At 39.0% G+C, this 16,515-nt stretch overlaps 1 protein-coding gene across 3 annotated transcripts in view; it reads right to left on the bottom strand.

Annotated features, from left to right (window-relative positions):
- Positions 1-1,476: 1,476 nt before the first annotated feature.
- Positions 1,477-16,515, bottom strand: part of LOC121639502 — a 33,754-nt gene continuing 18,715 nt past the window's right edge. For 2 of the 3 annotated variants that reach the window (XM_041984795.1, XM_041984794.1), the window contains exons 16-33: positions 14,360-14,398; positions 13,669-13,794; positions 13,447-13,561; positions 12,619-12,723; positions 12,496-12,530; positions 12,006-12,164; positions 10,910-11,044; positions 9,703-9,741; positions 9,471-9,611; positions 9,287-9,369; positions 9,163-9,186; positions 6,026-7,901; positions 5,820-5,928; positions 3,561-3,647; positions 3,195-3,473; positions 2,685-2,795; positions 1,786-1,839; positions 1,477-1,710 (exon numbers count right to left, since the gene is read on the bottom strand). In XM_041984795.1, the coding sequence (XP_041840729.1) occupies positions 1,832-1,839; positions 2,685-2,795; positions 3,195-3,473; positions 3,561-3,647; positions 5,820-5,928; positions 6,026-7,901; positions 9,163-9,186; positions 9,287-9,369; positions 9,471-9,611; positions 9,703-9,741; positions 10,910-11,044; positions 12,006-12,164; positions 12,496-12,530; positions 12,619-12,723; positions 13,447-13,561; positions 13,669-13,794; positions 14,360-14,398 (3,471 nt within the window). In that variant the 3' untranslated portion in view covers positions 1,477-1,710; positions 1,786-1,831. The remainder of the gene's footprint in view (positions 1,711-1,785; positions 1,840-2,684; positions 2,796-3,194; positions 3,474-3,560; positions 3,648-5,819; positions 5,929-6,025; positions 7,902-9,162; positions 9,187-9,286; positions 9,370-9,470; positions 9,612-9,702; positions 9,742-10,909; positions 11,045-12,005; positions 12,165-12,495; positions 12,531-12,618; positions 12,724-13,446; positions 13,562-13,668; positions 13,795-14,359; positions 14,399-16,515) is intronic. The other variant, XM_041984797.1, reaches the window with a different exon arrangement.

Here is a 16,515-nt window from a genome sequence, read left to right as displayed (position 1 = left end):
CAAGGTCTGCAGGAGGATCTGAGAAGGAAAATGGAGGTTTATTGAGAGACAACAGTTTATATTACAGAAGCGATCTCTGTTTTATTCAGAATTTTTGACAAGCATTTCATCTTATCACCCAAACTTGATGAGAAGATTGGAGCTGTGCAGTCGTGGGTCAGCAGAGTGAAGAGGAGGGGTTCTGTTTTCAGTGTGGTGATGCGGGATGCGTTCCTGCTGACCCAAATTGTCTGTGGTCTCCCAGTCAGGAAGTCCAACAGCCAGTTGCACAGTGAGGTGTTAGATCCCAGCTGGTCCAGTTTCAGAATGAGCTGTTAACTTAAGTCTATGGATAGCATTTTGACGTAACCGTCTTTTGTAGATGTGTGGAGGGCAGTGGAGGCGGCATCGTCAGTCAAGCAGTTGAACTGATATGCAAACTGGAAGGGGTCCAGGAAGGGTGGGAGGACAGACTTTGTGTTTCAACACTAGCCATTCGAAGCACTTCATAAGAATGGGAGCGAGGGCTACCGGACAGTAGTCGTTTAAACCGGAAGGCGACGACTTCTTCGGGACAGGGATGATGGGGGTGGTTTTGAGGCATGTGGACACAACACCCTGGCTCAGAGAGATGTTCAAGATATCTGTGAAGACATCTGTGAGCTCCCAGCACAGTCCCTCAGCACATGATCAGGTATGTTATCAGGACCAGAAGCTTTGTGAGCATTAATCCTGCTGAGTGTCCTACTCACACGGTCTGGGGACGGCGTCAACACCTGTTCACCAGGAGGAATGGAGAATTCTGTGCAGGTGGGCCTCAAAACAAGTGAAGAAGTAATTTAGCAGAGAGGTGGAGCTGTCCCAGGTCTGCAGTGGGGGCTTGTAGTCCATGATGGTCTGTATCCCTCACCACAGACTCTCTGTGTCTCAGCTGTTGCTGAAGCGATGAGCTCTCCTCCTGGAGTACTGCTTCTTTGCCTCTCTGATGCTGTGACAGGTTGGCCCTCGCTGTCCTCAGGCCCTCCTCATTTCCTGCTCTGAAGGCAGTGCTCCGGGCCTTCAGCAGCCTGTGGACCGCCCCTGTCAGCTATGGCTTCTGATTGGCCCGAACAGTGATGGTCTTGAGTACAGTTACATCATTAATGCACTTGTTGATGTAGGAAGTGACAACAACTGTAATCCTGAGGGTCTGGGAGGGGTGGTGTAAACCTGGTCCAGTGTGTTGTTTCCATATGTTGGAAAGTCTGTTTGTGTAGTTCTGGAAACACAATCTTTGGGTCTGCGTGATTGAAATCCTCAGCCAAGATCAAAATGAGGTATTTTAATTGCAGTGCTCCCAGTGGTTTTTGTTTCATACACCACTCCTGTCAAGATTTATTCACCGTGTGTTTCTGTAGCGTATTTACCACCTCTATAAAACCATGTGGCAGATCACTCTGTAATGTAACTGAGTTTTTAACGTTTCTGGTATGACGAAATTAGGCAAGGCACCAAAAATAATTTAAGTTTATTTTAAAAAACAAAACAACAAACATTAAGTTATTATTCCACGAAGTGAAATTATAAAGTATTGAAAAGAGAGTTTAGAAATGAATACATGTTTAGAATGAACTTAGTGGTTTAATCATGAACTCAACCACACTTTTAATCAGTGGTTTATGTTGATCAGTCAGTAATAAAGTTCCATGCCTTTGTTCCTGAAGGTTTCTGCCGAAGCTTCTGGTAGTGTTTCTGAAAACAAAAAAGGAAAATAATTTAGAGGCTAAAAGTATGTTTTCATGCTGCTGAACCTTGTGTTTGTTTTACCTGCAGATTGTTGTTGTGTGTCTCACTGGTGCAGTGCACATCTGTGTCAGAGACCTCAAAGAAAACAGAGCAGAGTTTACATAAATATCCTAATTTACAGACAGCGAACTCCTGACCTGAAGAGAAGAGGGACAAAGAACACGACAACAAGACAAAATGGTCCCAATGATCGATTGACATGGATGGTAACTTCTACCACGCAGCTTTTTATATTCAACACATCATAATATTACTTTCTGATGCGTACAAATATGAAGAACCAGACTTGATAACACTTTCTGCAAAATGAGCCAAAATCAGTCTAAACCGAAGACAGGAACCTACAGTCCTTTGGACATGGACAAAAATACAAAGAACAGAAGACAAGAGTCCTTGGATGGATTAGTGATACTGAAAAAGTTCTTTAGCTAAATGTGATGATGTAGAACCCCTTCAACTTTAGAGGAACCCTATTTATCATGCTATGCTGCATCCATTTTGCTTCACTTCTGCATGCTTCCTGCTGCCGATCACCTCTCAATCCTGCAAGTCTAATCCCAAAATACCAGAGCAGAAAATACTGAGCATCCACTGATGAGCAGCACCATAAATATTCAAGTTTAGAAACGATGACAAAGTTAACTGTGTGACGCAAAAGTGACAACACAGATATAATTAACATGTATTGTTCTCAAATAACTTTATTTTTTTAATCTGATGGTGAAAAGGATCCCTCCTGTGGTCCTGATCGAAGTATCTTTAGCTCTTCTGCCAGATTCCTCCATGATTCTTCAAACTAAGAGTGCTCCAGCTCCTGCCTACAGAATAACCCTTTATATATAAATAACAAAGATGATTTTTTTTTTCTTATAGACCTCAAGCAGAGGTAGAAAATAAAATTGTTTTTGTGTTTTTCTTACCGAGGGAAGGGTCGGGGTCACACGATGACAGCTTTAAGCTGTCAACAGGAGACTGAGAACGAGCTCGTTTTGCTTCAGGTCCGACACACTCCCCCCTCCCTTTACTAATTACTGAAGAAGAAGAAAGAATCATTAATAAACCATTCACACTCATTACTAGTCATGTTTTGCATAATGAAAATTTTTGTCTCAGTTTGTTCCTTTTTGGTAATCAATTGAGGACCTTCAATAAAATCACATTTCTTAAAAAGTTTTAAAACAAAATTAGTTAACTAATGACATTAATCTGCAGTAATTCTAGCATATTGTCTCTGGCAGTTGGTAAATTTTTATTCATCATTAAAGTAAAAATGTTAAAACTTCATTAGTTCCAGGTCATGAAACCAGGTTATTTTCTAACATGTTACAATCTACATTTAATAAGTACTGAATAAATATGTACGGGCCATAATTTTAGTTAACAGTTTAGTTAACTTTAAACAGTTTAGTTAACATCATGTCTTCTTGTACCTTCAACATCCTCGCTGCTGCATCCTTCCTCCTCCTCCTTTTCACATCCAACCAGTGTCTCAGGCTGCAGCTGCTGCCCGGCAGAAGCAGCACTGACGTCAGATTGGTTCGCTGCTTCCTCGTCTGTCCTCTGGATCTCCAGTTGGACATCATTGGAAAGAGTAATGGTATCTTTGGTCAGCGTCAAGGAGGAATTGAGTGAATCAGGAGGAGGAGGCTCATTTTCGTCTTCTCTCTCGTTTTCTGTGTTTACCGTTTTCCCTCTGGCAGATTTTCTCACTGCAGGAGAAGAAAAAATAAGTGATTACATCTTTGTTTTTTTGTGGGTTCAGGTTTTTTATTCCATTTAATAGACATTTTTGTTACCAGGAGTATTTCTGGTTTTCTTCCTGGGTCGACCTCTTTTCCTGGTTGGTACAGCTTCATCCACCATCATAAAGCTTGTTTTCTCCTCTAAAACAATGAATCAGAAAAGGCTTCAGAGTCACGTTTTAGTTCTTAAATTGAAAATGTAGTCATTCAAGGAGGTTCTCATTTTAAACAGACAAGAATTACATGTGGAGTTCCCCAAGGCTCCGTCCTGGAACCCCTTCTGTTTAACATCTACATGCTCCCACTGGCACAGGTCATAAAGAACAACTAAATTAGTTACCATAGTTACGCAGATGACAGATGAGCCATACAGGCTCTTGGTAAATGCATTGAGGAAATTAATGACTGGATGTATCTAAACTTTCTTCAGTTAAACAAAAACAAAACTGAAGTGATTGTCTTTGGTGTTAAAGAGAAACGATTAAAGGTCACCACGGAGCTTCAGTCTATACACCGAAAAACCACCAACCAGGCCAGAAATCTGGGTGTATTGATGGACTTAGACCTTAACTTTGAAAAACACATTAAGGGAATTACAAAATCAGCCAACTATCACCTTAAGAATATATCAAGGGTAAAAGATCTGATGTCTTAGCAGGATCTTAAAAAACTAGTCCATGCTTTCATCTTTAGTCGGCTTGATTATTGTAACAGTGTTTTTACAGGTTCTACCTAAAAAATCAATTACACACCTGCAGCTTATTCAGAACTCTGCTGCTCGACTCCTCACTAAGACCAAGAAAGTGGACCACATCAGTCCAGCTCTGAGGTCTTTACACTGGCTGCCTGTTCATCAGAGGATAGACTTTAATGTTCTGTTGCTTTAAAGCAACAGAGCTCTAAATGGTTATCACTGACCAAAGTACATCAGTGATCTCCTGACCCAGTATTAACCAAGCAGAACCCTCAGGTCATCTGGATCCAGTTTCTTAACAGTTCCCAGACTCAGAACCAGACATGGAGAAGCTGCATTCAGCTTCTATGTTCCACATGTCTAGAACAAACTTCCAGAAAGCCTCAGGTCAGCTGGAACACTCAGTTTATTTAAATTGTTAAAGACACACCTGTTATCTGCAACTCTGCATGTTTCATTTAAGCTTGAATTTTTTAACTTGACTTTTTGTGTATTTTCAGTTTCCCAAATGAAGCGGACTTTTCAAACTAGGATTCAAATTAAAAAGCTAATGTCAACACACCCTAAAAAAGGATCTTGTCCAAACATGACAACCCCTTAGACAAAAGACAGAGGAGGTCAAGATTCAGTGGTCCATCTGTATCTCAAGTAGGGCTGCAACTAATGACTATTCTGATGGTCGATTAGTCACCGACTATTAAAACGACTAGTCGACCAATCGGATTATGTATCTCATGATTATTATAAATGGATCTTATTTCACTTTCAGCTTTGAAATTTTGCATAAGGTTGTTAAGTCTGACCTGCCTCCTCTTTAAATGTTCGAGCATTGCAGACGTACTTCGTGGTACACAAGGTCCGCTTTACAAATCTCACATGTATTTAATTTATTTTGTAAGTTTAATGTGAAGTTATCCCAGACTTTTAACGTTTTCCGCCGCTGTTTTCTTCCCTAGTCCGCCACCACATTTTTCCCCTGGCGGACTTCACTGCGCATGTGCAACTCTCAGCAGAGATTAAAAAAGAAGATGATGTCTCACTCTGTATTTTTTCCCCCTCTTTGCACATGTGCATTGTGCAACTCTCAGCAGAGATAGGATTACAAGACGATGTTTCACTCGGTAGTTTTTTTTTTTAATTTGCTGACAATAGTCGACGGCTAAATTTGTTGTCAACTATTTTCATTTTCGACTATTGTTGACAGCATCGACTAATAACTGCAGCCCTAATCTCAAGGTAAGACAAGGTTTCAGAGAGGTGTTCTATTCTACATTCTACAGTCATTCAGCAGACGCTTTTATCCAAAGCGACTTACATTTGAGAGTGAGAACAACACAAGCATGAATTCAAACAAGAAGGTGTTAATAATCCGAACAATTTAAACTAAACAGAGGAGGTGGTTCTTAGGCATAACCTACTACTGAGAAGTGAAAAAGCCTTTCAGATCAGAGAAGCGTCTTTAAGAACCAAGAAAATTAGTCCAGTTGTCTGCGCTTGACCTCTTAGGATCACAGCTGCTAGATGACAAGAGCATTTAAAATTCAAAATAATAAATTAATCTAGCGGTCAAAATGAAAGCATACACCTGTGATAGTAAAGTGTGCATCATAAAAACATACCTGTGCTGTCGTCATGTTTGCGTTTAGCAGAAATGGAGGTTTTCCCAGCTTCATCTTCGTTCTCTTCGTCTTTCTCAGCACTGCTCGTTTTGTTTACATTCAGTCTCATCTATAAACAGACACAAAGGGACCAGATTCTGACATTAGGTCACGCATTTATCACAGATAGAAAATAAAGCCTTCGTGTGATTGACTCTTAGCCTCACCTCAGAGTCAGATTTTTCTTTCGTTTTTTTCATTTCAGCATCACTTCTGGACTCATTTCCTGGTTTGTCCACTTTTTGAGCATCTGTTTTTAGTGTCTTTTCCTTTTCTTCATTAACATGTCTTTCTGCAGCAGACAGACCATCATGACCCGCCTCTCTTTTATTAGCTAAGTGAAGAAGAGTCTCCTCCTTATTGGACAAGTCTTCTTTTGCTTCACTTTGCTTTTTTGATGTTTTTACGTCTTTCTTTGGTCTTCCCCTCCTTGGTTTTACTTGGGTTGCAGGTTGAACATCCTCAACAGCCTCTTCCCCACTTGTGTCTCTTAGTAGAGCTTTGTCTTCCCTCTTTGTGGTTTTCTCTCTGGCAGGTGTGTTCTTCTTTCTTGTTGGGGTCTCGGCTTTACCTGATTTCTCTTCAGCATCTTTAAGTTTCTCTCTTCCTCCTCTGGTAGCTCTTGTCATGATGGCCGGTTCATTCGAGGCAGCCTCATCCTCCACAGAGTCTAAAATCGTACACGTAGTTTCTGGATTTGTTCCTCTGGTGGTTCTTCTTCTACCAGATCGTTTTGTGGTTGGGATTTCTTGAACAGATTTATCTTGAATAGAATACGCTACTTCAGAAACCGTCTCCTCCGTGTCTTCATTGGTCTGTTTATCTTTTCCTGTAATGTGCTTTGTTCGAGCCCCTTGTTCATCCGCCCTGTCCTGTTTCTTTGGTGATTCTTCTTCACTTTTACATGTTCTGCTTCTTAAACCACTCCTCCGGGATGGTCTGACGTCTCTTTCAGGTGTCGCATCATCTTTCTTTGTACTTTCTTCCTTGTTGACAGCCACTGACTCCGTGTCTGTGGTTAGTAGCTGATCCTCCACAGAATCAGCCTGGCACATATCTTTATCCTCATCTGTGGATCCAACATCTGCTTTAGAGATTTGATCAGTTTCAAGCTTCAGACTGTCATCTCCTCTTATGTTCAGATCATTAACTGAATCCAGTGTCTCTAAGGCTTCTTGTTCGTTTAAAACTTCTGAGGCGTCTTTGCGGTTTCTGTCTTTAAGAGGCTGTTTTGTGTCATTAGAAATTTGGCCAGCATCTTCGGAGATGTTGGAGGATTCCTCTAAATCCCCCTTTTCGTCTTCCTGTGTTATACTTTCCCTGTCTTCCCTGATCTTTGGAGTTTGGTTGTCATTTGTATCAGCTGTATCTTCTTCTGCTGATTTATCAGAATTGTTGACTACGTGTGTCGTGTCTACCTCAGACTTCTGCTTTGATGTAGAAGCGTCATCCTCAACCACATGACTGTCCTGCTGGATTACACCGTCTTCAATCTCAGCGCACTCCGCTGGGCAACCATTACTTTCATCCTCCACATTCTGGTCTGATTCTTTGATTTGATCAACATCTTCTGACAATATTTTACCTTCTTCCTGTTCTCCACTACTTCCATTTCTTTTTGGGCTTTGCCTGTTTTTGTCTAATCCTGCATTTTGAACAGCAGCATCTTTATCTGTGGATTCATTGGCTGTGTGGAATTGAATCCCGTCTTCTTTAGACATCTGTGCTGCTGTGAAGCTTTCTTTCTTGAGAGAAGCATCCGTTTCACTGCACTCCTCTGGGGAAACTTTGTCAGCTTGATCTTTGAATGAATCTAAGATTTTATCTTTTTTGTCATCACCATTCTGATTCCTTTCCTTGTCCAGACTTTTGTTCGCCTCCTGGGCTGTTTCATCCTTTAAATCTGTTTCTGGACTCTTGGCTTCATTTATAATCTTTATCTCTTGTCCCAGGGCATTTGGATCCACCTCTGATGAGGTTTCTGCTGATTTGTGGTCAGATGCCTCCTCTGCAGTCTTCAAACTGCTTTGGGTACTTTTCAAGCTGAAATGAAAATCAGAAGCACAGTTAGCTGCCACTGGGTTAATCTGACATTTTATAAATCCAGTGGCCCAGAGCCAATAGTTCAATTAAAGTCTGAGTCCTTCTTTTCTTTAATTTTCAATCCCATCAACCCACTGATGACAAAAAATGCTAAAAACACCACCAAGCTATAAGAAACACAAAAGAACAAAGATACTAGATTATGTAGTTTGTGATTATAAAAAAAAAAAAAAGGTCCCATTCTAGAGATGAAGCTACTCCTAAAACTTTATTGTCTCGTTTTGACCTCGAGGCTGAGAAGGTGTGATTCTGCTAAAATAAACTGGGTACCATCCATATTTGAACCAACATCGCTCTTTCCTTGTACTTGTACCACTCATAATAAAGAAAAAAATATTCATTCAACTGAATACAAAGTTGTAGCCATGCTAAAGGGTGATGCTAAGAACATGCTTCTAACTCTTAAGCGGAGCGGTTTGTATGACCTGAAACCAACTACATCCTGTTGAAGGAGCTTTCACCAGTCAGGATGGGGATAAACAACATCTACAAATCTGGTACTTAGATGTTAGTAACAGATGCTCTGGGTCCTGTGGTTTGTATTAAACTTGCTTCCCAAAGACTTCATCACTTCCCATCTGATTAGAATTAGACCTTGAACTCTGTTGTTGTCTTTAAGCTGTTTCTGAGCAGCTTTTGAGGGACCAGAATGGCAGCTTTCACAACAGAACACTATAATTTAACAGGAAGTGACACATTTCACTTGTTAGTAGTTTTAATGTTATGGCTGATTGGTCAATATAACTGCCACAGTTTTGATGTTTCGAAATCGTTATAAGACGCGATCACAATCTTTTATTCTGCTCCAGTGTTAGCGTTTTGTTTTTTTTTTTAATTTTGTGCAGAATGTTATTATTAGTGTACTAATTCTTTCATTACACCCAATAAAAGCATTTAGTAAAGTCAGAGATCTTTGACAACTGAAATCTTATCAGTCATATGTTAGATCAAAGTGACCAAAGGGTCAAAAAGGTAAAAAGTGTTGATGAGAAGGAAATAGGCAGACAAACCGAGAACAGATCAGGAGTATTTTCTAGTAGTTTTAAACAATAAGTTCATAGTTAGTTTTTTAGTCCCAAAAATAATTAAAGAAAATAAATCATTTTATTTTGGCCTGGAAAAAGGGAGAAGGAAGAAATAAGAACCTTTCAAGGCCTGCCCCCCTTAAACCACTTTTGTTAGGACAAAGTTATATACTCACCGTTCAATGTGGGACACATGTTGCCTATGTGGGGGAAAGAAGGACTTGGTCAAACAATTCATCAAAAACACTGTTTGGCTGCTTAAATTTCATTACGTCTTTCCCTTCATTTATTGCCACATACCGAAACTCAGCTCGCAAGTTTGAACGATTAAAATTCTTCAACACCTGTGTTACATCGCTGGATGAAGGCATCTCAATGTAGATCTGCGAAAACAGATTCAAGGTGGTCAGCAGGACGATCTTTCTGAGGTTAAAACCCACCACACCTGAACCTGAGCTGACAACAGCTGTTTGTAATGCCGTACTTTGTTGGCTAACGGCAAGTAGTTGACAAAAGAAGCAATGGATGCTACACTCTGCATGATCATCCTGATGAGCTCCACAGATACCACGGAGATTTCGATGGACAGCATCCGGCTCTCCAGAGACGCTGGGTCTGGAATCTCCTGAAAAACAACCAGCAGCTGGTGTAAAAGAGCAGGTGAGCAAAGAGTTTTGACTTTCACTTGTAAGCCAGTTTAAACAAGTGTTACTTACACAGTTGCTCCACTTCATCAGATTTCTGTACACAGTCACCTGCAAAACATTAGAAAACACAGAGTTTCACATGATGTTTGAACATGTTGCAAAACTTATTCTATCTGAACTTCTAGTGATCCCGTCACTATATAAATAAATATTCACTGACACAAAATGTCGAGGAATGAAACATCAATTCTTTAGATATACAAAACTGTGTATTACTTTCTCTACATATCAGGGAAACTGTAAATATATGTAGTGCTTTAGACAAACATGAGCAAGCATACTGTAAATATTAATACAGAATATTAAGTCAGAAACAGTTGGTATACCTTTTATTCTTTAACACAACCTAAAACCTCTTGAACAAGATTTCTGGTCATTTATTTAAGCAAACTTCAAAATATAAGCAAAACTTGCTGATTTGTTTTCATTTAGTAAGGTTTTACTTTTAAATATGGTTCATCATCAAAGAAAGCAGAAGCGGGGCTGCAGGGCCGGAGTGTTAACCCGACTCCAGAGACAGACACACAAACCACCACTTCCTAGTATTTTCCTCACAAATACACAATCCCTTGCCAACAAGATGGATGATCTGAGACTCCAGTAAGAGCAGGGGAGGGTGTGTGTGCATGTACATAAACAACAGCTGGTGTACTGACACAGTTAAAGTGGACAGTATGTATGTACGTATGTACGTATGTACGTATGTATGTATGTATAAATAAATAAATAAATAAATAAAGTGCACAGTCACTGCATCACGGACCTGGGGTTTGTAACGGTTAAATGCAGGCCTGTGTAGTGGTGGTGTTCGTGACTGTTACTTACATTCCACCTGATGCAAATGTTAACACTGCAAATGGACTACTATACAGCAGCGTTAGCAAACAGCAGTACAGACACCCTGACGCCGCACACATCATAGCATGGGATTTTAATCATATAGACTTAAAATAAGTGCTCCCTAAGCTCCACCAGCAAAGTCAAATGTGCCACCAGAGGAGCTAAAACACTGGACAAGGTATACTCCAACATCAAGCTGGGCTATAAGGCTGGACAGCTAGCATACCATGGCCAGTCAGATCACATGTCCCTGCGTATGATCCCTGCATACACCCCCCTCCAGAAAGTTTAACATCTAAAATCAATTCTAGGTTAAATCAGTCGTGACCCTGGTATTACAGAGAGACTCCTCCAGTGCTTTTTCTAGTTTCCATACCTCGTTGGAGTTGAAACCCATTTCCTGTAGGACAATGTGGACGTGGATAGCACTGCCCTTGAAATGAAGTGGATTGGTGATGTGATTTATGATAAAATCGTGGCACGAAGACCAGTTGCTGAAATACACAAAGGCCTGCAAGTAAAGAGAGAGTAGTGTCATTAAACATGTACGAAACATACTTTTTTTTCCTTAAAAAAATCCCCACAGCCATTTCTGCCTCCGCAGTGGGAGTCAAACATGAGCATCCTGTAACAGACATGTAAAGATGTCCATCAATCATGTTCAGATCATTACAAAAGGAAGTCTGAGATTTTGAGATCTTGCTTTCAGCGAACATTGTTCCTGATGTTCAGACTGATGATCAAAAAAGCAAAAAAGCTCTTTAAATAAACACTGAAGACTGAAGAAATTCTATTTGTGTCACAATCTGAGTGAGAATATATTCCGTCATTCATAATGTAAAAAGTCACGCAGGTACCATCCTTTAAATACCTAGGGGTCATGTTTGACCAGCTGTTGTCTTAAAAGGATCACTTTGAAATGATCTGCAATAAAAAACAAAAATGACCCGTTCCCTCTGACGCCTTAGCTCTTTTAGGGCGAGTTAGTAAGTTATTTGGCTGTTTTACAAATTTGCCATCATGTTCGTCCTACAGTCATTCTAACAAAGATCTACCCGTAGCGGAAAGATCAAAACTACAACAAATAAGAATACACTCCAGGATCATAGGACAACCTTTACACTCGCGCTATGGAACGTCTTTTCAGAAAAATAAGCTGAGACTAGCCAAGAGAATAACAGAGTATGAGCTCCTACCATCAAGAAGTTGATGCCGAATTCCAAAGTTCAATAAAGTAAGACTGAAAAACTTTTTGAACTCTGAGGAATCCAGTGTGTGTGTAGAGTCCATGATATATTGTGTATAAGTGAGCAAATTTAATGTGTGTATTGTTCTGTGTAAACATCTCGCTGATGTGACGCAACACAAATTTCAGACATCAGGTAATAAAGGTGTAACGTATATCGCATTGTATCACAAATCCACGTTTTATTTTCTGCTTTTGTTAAAACATCCCACTGCATGTTCCTCACCCTTTTCTGCAGTGGCAGAATGAACACGTTGGTGTGACGTTTCTCCTTGGACAGAAAAGGCCACAGCAGCTTAGCAACACCTGTGTGTGTGTAATGTCCATATGGAAAACCTGTCAGCATCACTGTGTGGAACTTGGCTGCTCCCCTCCTGCTCGCTTTCTACAACACACAAAGTTAAAAACAAAAACAAATGTTAAGTTAAAGAACAAGAAAGAAGAGCAGCAGAAATGTTTTGCATATACTTAGTAAATGTTTTGGTTCCTTGTTAATTTAACCTTACTGGACATTTTTATTTCTCTTGGCTATTTAGAGTAGAGTTTAAGCATTGCTTTCGAAAAATAAATGTTTTTGTGGACAAAAATGTCTCTCCATATGAAGAAAGAGGTTTTACTAGAGAGGTTAAACATAAATGACTTTTGCTGCTGAATTATTCCACTAATCTAGATAAATACAGCCGTTTAAAAATCAACACGAACAAATGAAAACTTACCTCAACTTCCTTTATTGTGTTGGCTGTTAGATAAGCTGGAAACCAAAAATAAGAAAATTAATCACAGTCACTTCATGTCAACATAGTGTGTTAGGAAGATAAACTGAGGTATTCTTTTCTTACTGGGGTTCGACCACCACGAAGACACAGTCGGGAACAGATATGGTCTGGCTTTCATTGTGATCCAAAAAGGTGGAGAACTTCCCAGTGGAGAAGCACATTTACATCCTGGAGAGATTGTTGGAGAATAATGATGTCTAAGTCAGGTCTGACTGTGCAACACATTTACTGGTGCATTTCAGGACATTAAAACCAAACATTTACACAAAGTGAAGTCTTCTTAAGAAATTTCTTTAAACTGAGAAAATCTGGGACATTAAATCTGAGACGATGCTGGTCGGTCCTGCAGCTGGTGACTTTACAAACAGACAAAAAACGACTCCAGTAAACATGTAATATTTCAAAATTTTACAGTCCATTTTCCTTTTCTTATTCAGATCTTCTAAATACAAATAAGCAGCAAGATTTTGTTGGAGGGACTTTAACTTTTAATAACTCCCGTGTAAAAAAAGCTGACTTTAATGTAAACTGTTGCATCTTCATAAACATTTTTTTCCTGATCAGATCCTCTTGGAGACCTTTGTGATTTTTTCCATGATGCATCTAATCCTCAAGTGTTTGCCGCCTTTATTTCTGCACGAAGCACCAATTTTCTTTAACTTTTCTCTTCTTCTCATTGTTCACATAACAATACCTTTGCTGTCCAGCAGAGCATTGAGATTACTCTCTGAACGATGGCTAAACGATGACGAATTTCTAAAATCTTATGTAAGAACTGTTTAGACAGACTAGATTTCACATGAAGAAAAAGAAATATTATGTCTAATATGTAAATTATATTAATATTGTTCATCACAAGCATTTATTTCAATTATCCAATAAAATACTTACTGGGACCTCTTGACATGGAGGACCTGTACACTGTGTGCATACAATCTTTTTTATTGAGACTGTATGAAAGTCCGAGCTGATCAGCATCTTCAGCTGACTGAAACTCCACATACAGCTGAAACACACAGGACAGAAAAGGTTATCACGAAGTCTTTTCCATTAATCTAAGGCCATCTACTTGTAGAAATATGTGTGTGTGTGTGTGTGTGTGTTTGTGTTTACCTTGTTGAGCAAAGGCAGGAAGTTTCTGACAGAAACCACTTTTCTCAAAGCCTTCCTGAGCTCCATGGTCTCCTCTAGTGAGATGCCCTCGATGTAAACTGTTCTTTCTCCATTATCAGTAACTTTCTGTGTGGAGACCAACAGGTTAATATTAAATCCAATCACACACACATGTAACGACACACTGCTAATGATAACACTAAACAGGGTGTAGCAGGATTGGCTCTTTCTGTTTGATTCATTGACCACTTTATTAGGTCCGTCTTGCTACTGGGCTGGACCTCATTCTACCTTCAGAACTGCCTTAATTCATGGCGACATAGATTCAACAAGGTGTTGGAAACATTCCTCAGAGATTTTGCTACATAGCACGGCGTTACATCTCAGCCAGATCCTTTAAGGGGCGTATTTATCATTCAACAGTGCGCTTCTTAATCCAGAGAGCGCATTGCTCTGATCGCAGGAGTTTTTCATTAATCACGGGGCCATGAACGCAGCACAGTGAGCGTAAAACACCCCCCTCGATCAAGTTCATTGTTTTCTCCTGTACCTTATAAATAATTTCCAATAGTTCCATAAAAACTATTCCCACTACACTCTGTAATAGGAAAAACTAATCTAATTTGTGTTATTTCTCAGTCTTTTAAGAGCAAAGAAGTAAAATTAGAGTTTTTGTGTGTTAGCTACTTACAAAATGCATCAGATTCATCAGAGATCTATAGAACCCAAACTGAAACAGAAAGAGCAAACGTTGTTAAAGTGACTGTCCAGTCGATGCTGACGCACTTTAGCGTAAACAGTCACCATAGAGATGCAAACATAAAAAATACAACAGCAAATCAGTACAGATCACAATGGACCTCATTGACCAACCACAATCACAAAAAGAATTTGGGGCATAAGTTTTCTGCTTCAATTCATGTGTCATGTTAACAAGTAGACAATGTCATAAAGTTCTGCCCTCTTTGAATTTTAAATTTGGCACCATGAATGCAAAGGACAGTACAGGAAAAGAAATCACCGCCAGCATGAAGTTTTTTACTGTGTAATGATTAAGGTAAAGAATAATTAATGGCATCGTTCACTTTAATGTTCTACTTTTTGTGGTTTTAGATCCGTTAGTGAGAGTAAACATCTACAAGTTATTTTTCTATGTGTGTCAAAGGTCAGTAAAAATACTGAACAGCATGTGTAAATGTAAGAGAATTTAGTTAGAATTACTGGAGGTGGGTAGTAGCAACGGGTTTCCACAATATTTTCTAGTAAACTGAACTAATCCAGGATTAGAGTGCAGGTAAATTAACTTCTTTATTTTTTATTTGATCAATTTAATCTGGTAGGCTAGATGTTATTGGCAGCCTGCCAGTTACCAAACAATGCTTTATCTGCTTTAGCTCACTAGAAATTTTCGTGGAAACCCGTTGCCTTAAACCATTCCAGTTTTTACAAATGCCGAAACATTTCAAGTTGTATCAACATGACCAACCATTACAATTTTAAAACCCATTAGTTTACCTATCTAAACTTCTTGACACCTCCAGTAATTCTAACTAAATTCTCTTACATTTACACATGCTGTTCAGTATTTTCACTGACCTTTGACACACATAGAAAAATAACTTGTAGATGCTTATTCTCACTAGAGATGTGACGTTCATGAACGAATCGATTCTTTTGAACGGCTCTTTTAAATGAACGATGGGAACCGATTCACAACTGTGAGCCGTTCATTTGTGAGCCATTCTTTTTATATACAATTTTTTTACACTGCCTTCATCAAATGCAATCAAATAAAACATCATTTATAAAGCGCTTTCATGCTATATGCAACACAAAGTTCTTTACATGATTAAAAACATAAGAATAAAAACACTCAATGAAATCTTTCACACAGTCACACGCACACACGTATACACACACACACACAAAGCCCAACCCCACCCCACCCCCCTTCGAGCTAAAAATGAATGAATGAATAAATAAGTAAATAAGAAGTAGTTTGAGTAAAATGAAAATAAAATAAATAACATTTGTGACATCATAGAAGTCTGATGTCCAACATGCTCCATTCATGTGAAGCATCTATGGGCACAGAGTATTGTTTGGTAAACAAATACTGTAAGTGCTATCCAAAACATTTACTAGAATTTGCACTGACTGCTCAGGTTTATCCTTTTTAATCTATATTTTTCCTATAATTTTTTAATCTTGCATAGTAGATTTTATATAGGTACATAATTTGATTGTTTGTCATTCTTATATATTGTGAAATTTTGTAAGTTATTGTGAGAACGAGCCAGTCTTTTGAATGGCTCTTTGAAAGGAACGGCTCCTCAAGATCCGGCTCCCTTCAAAGAGCCAAAAATCCCATCTCTAATTCTCACTAACGCATCTAAAACCACAAAAAGTAGAACATTAAAGTGAACGATGCCATTAATTATTCTTTACCTTAATCATTACACAGTAAAAAACTTCATGCTGGCGGTGATTTCTTTTCCTGTACTGTCCTTTGCATTCATGGTGCCAAACTTAAAATTCAAAGAGGGCAGAACTTTATGACATTGTCTACTTGTTAACATGACACATGAATTGAAGCAGAAAACTCAAATTTATAGCACAGCAATAAAAAAAAAAAGGTTAAATTTCAGCTGAATCTGCATCTCCCATGAGCCTTTGCGGTCGGGATATGTTGAGTTTTGAAAATAGCCCCGCCCCCTCTGACAACAACGTAACATGTTGAGTTTTCTTTGCTAATCATTATTATTACACTGCACAATGTAGAAAACTATCAGAAACAACTTATTTGTTTTATTAATGAGACACTGTTATACAAAACATAAAATGATA

The sequence above is a fragment of the Melanotaenia boesemani genome, chromosome 5 (assembly GCF_017639745.1).
Source record: "Melanotaenia boesemani isolate fMelBoe1 chromosome 5, fMelBoe1.pri, whole genome shotgun sequence".
Lineage (NCBI taxonomy): Eukaryota > Metazoa > Chordata > Actinopteri > Atheriniformes > Melanotaeniidae > Melanotaenia > Melanotaenia boesemani.
The sequence above is the reverse complement of the archived record's forward strand: the minus strand, read 5'-3'. Positions and strand labels throughout refer to the sequence as shown.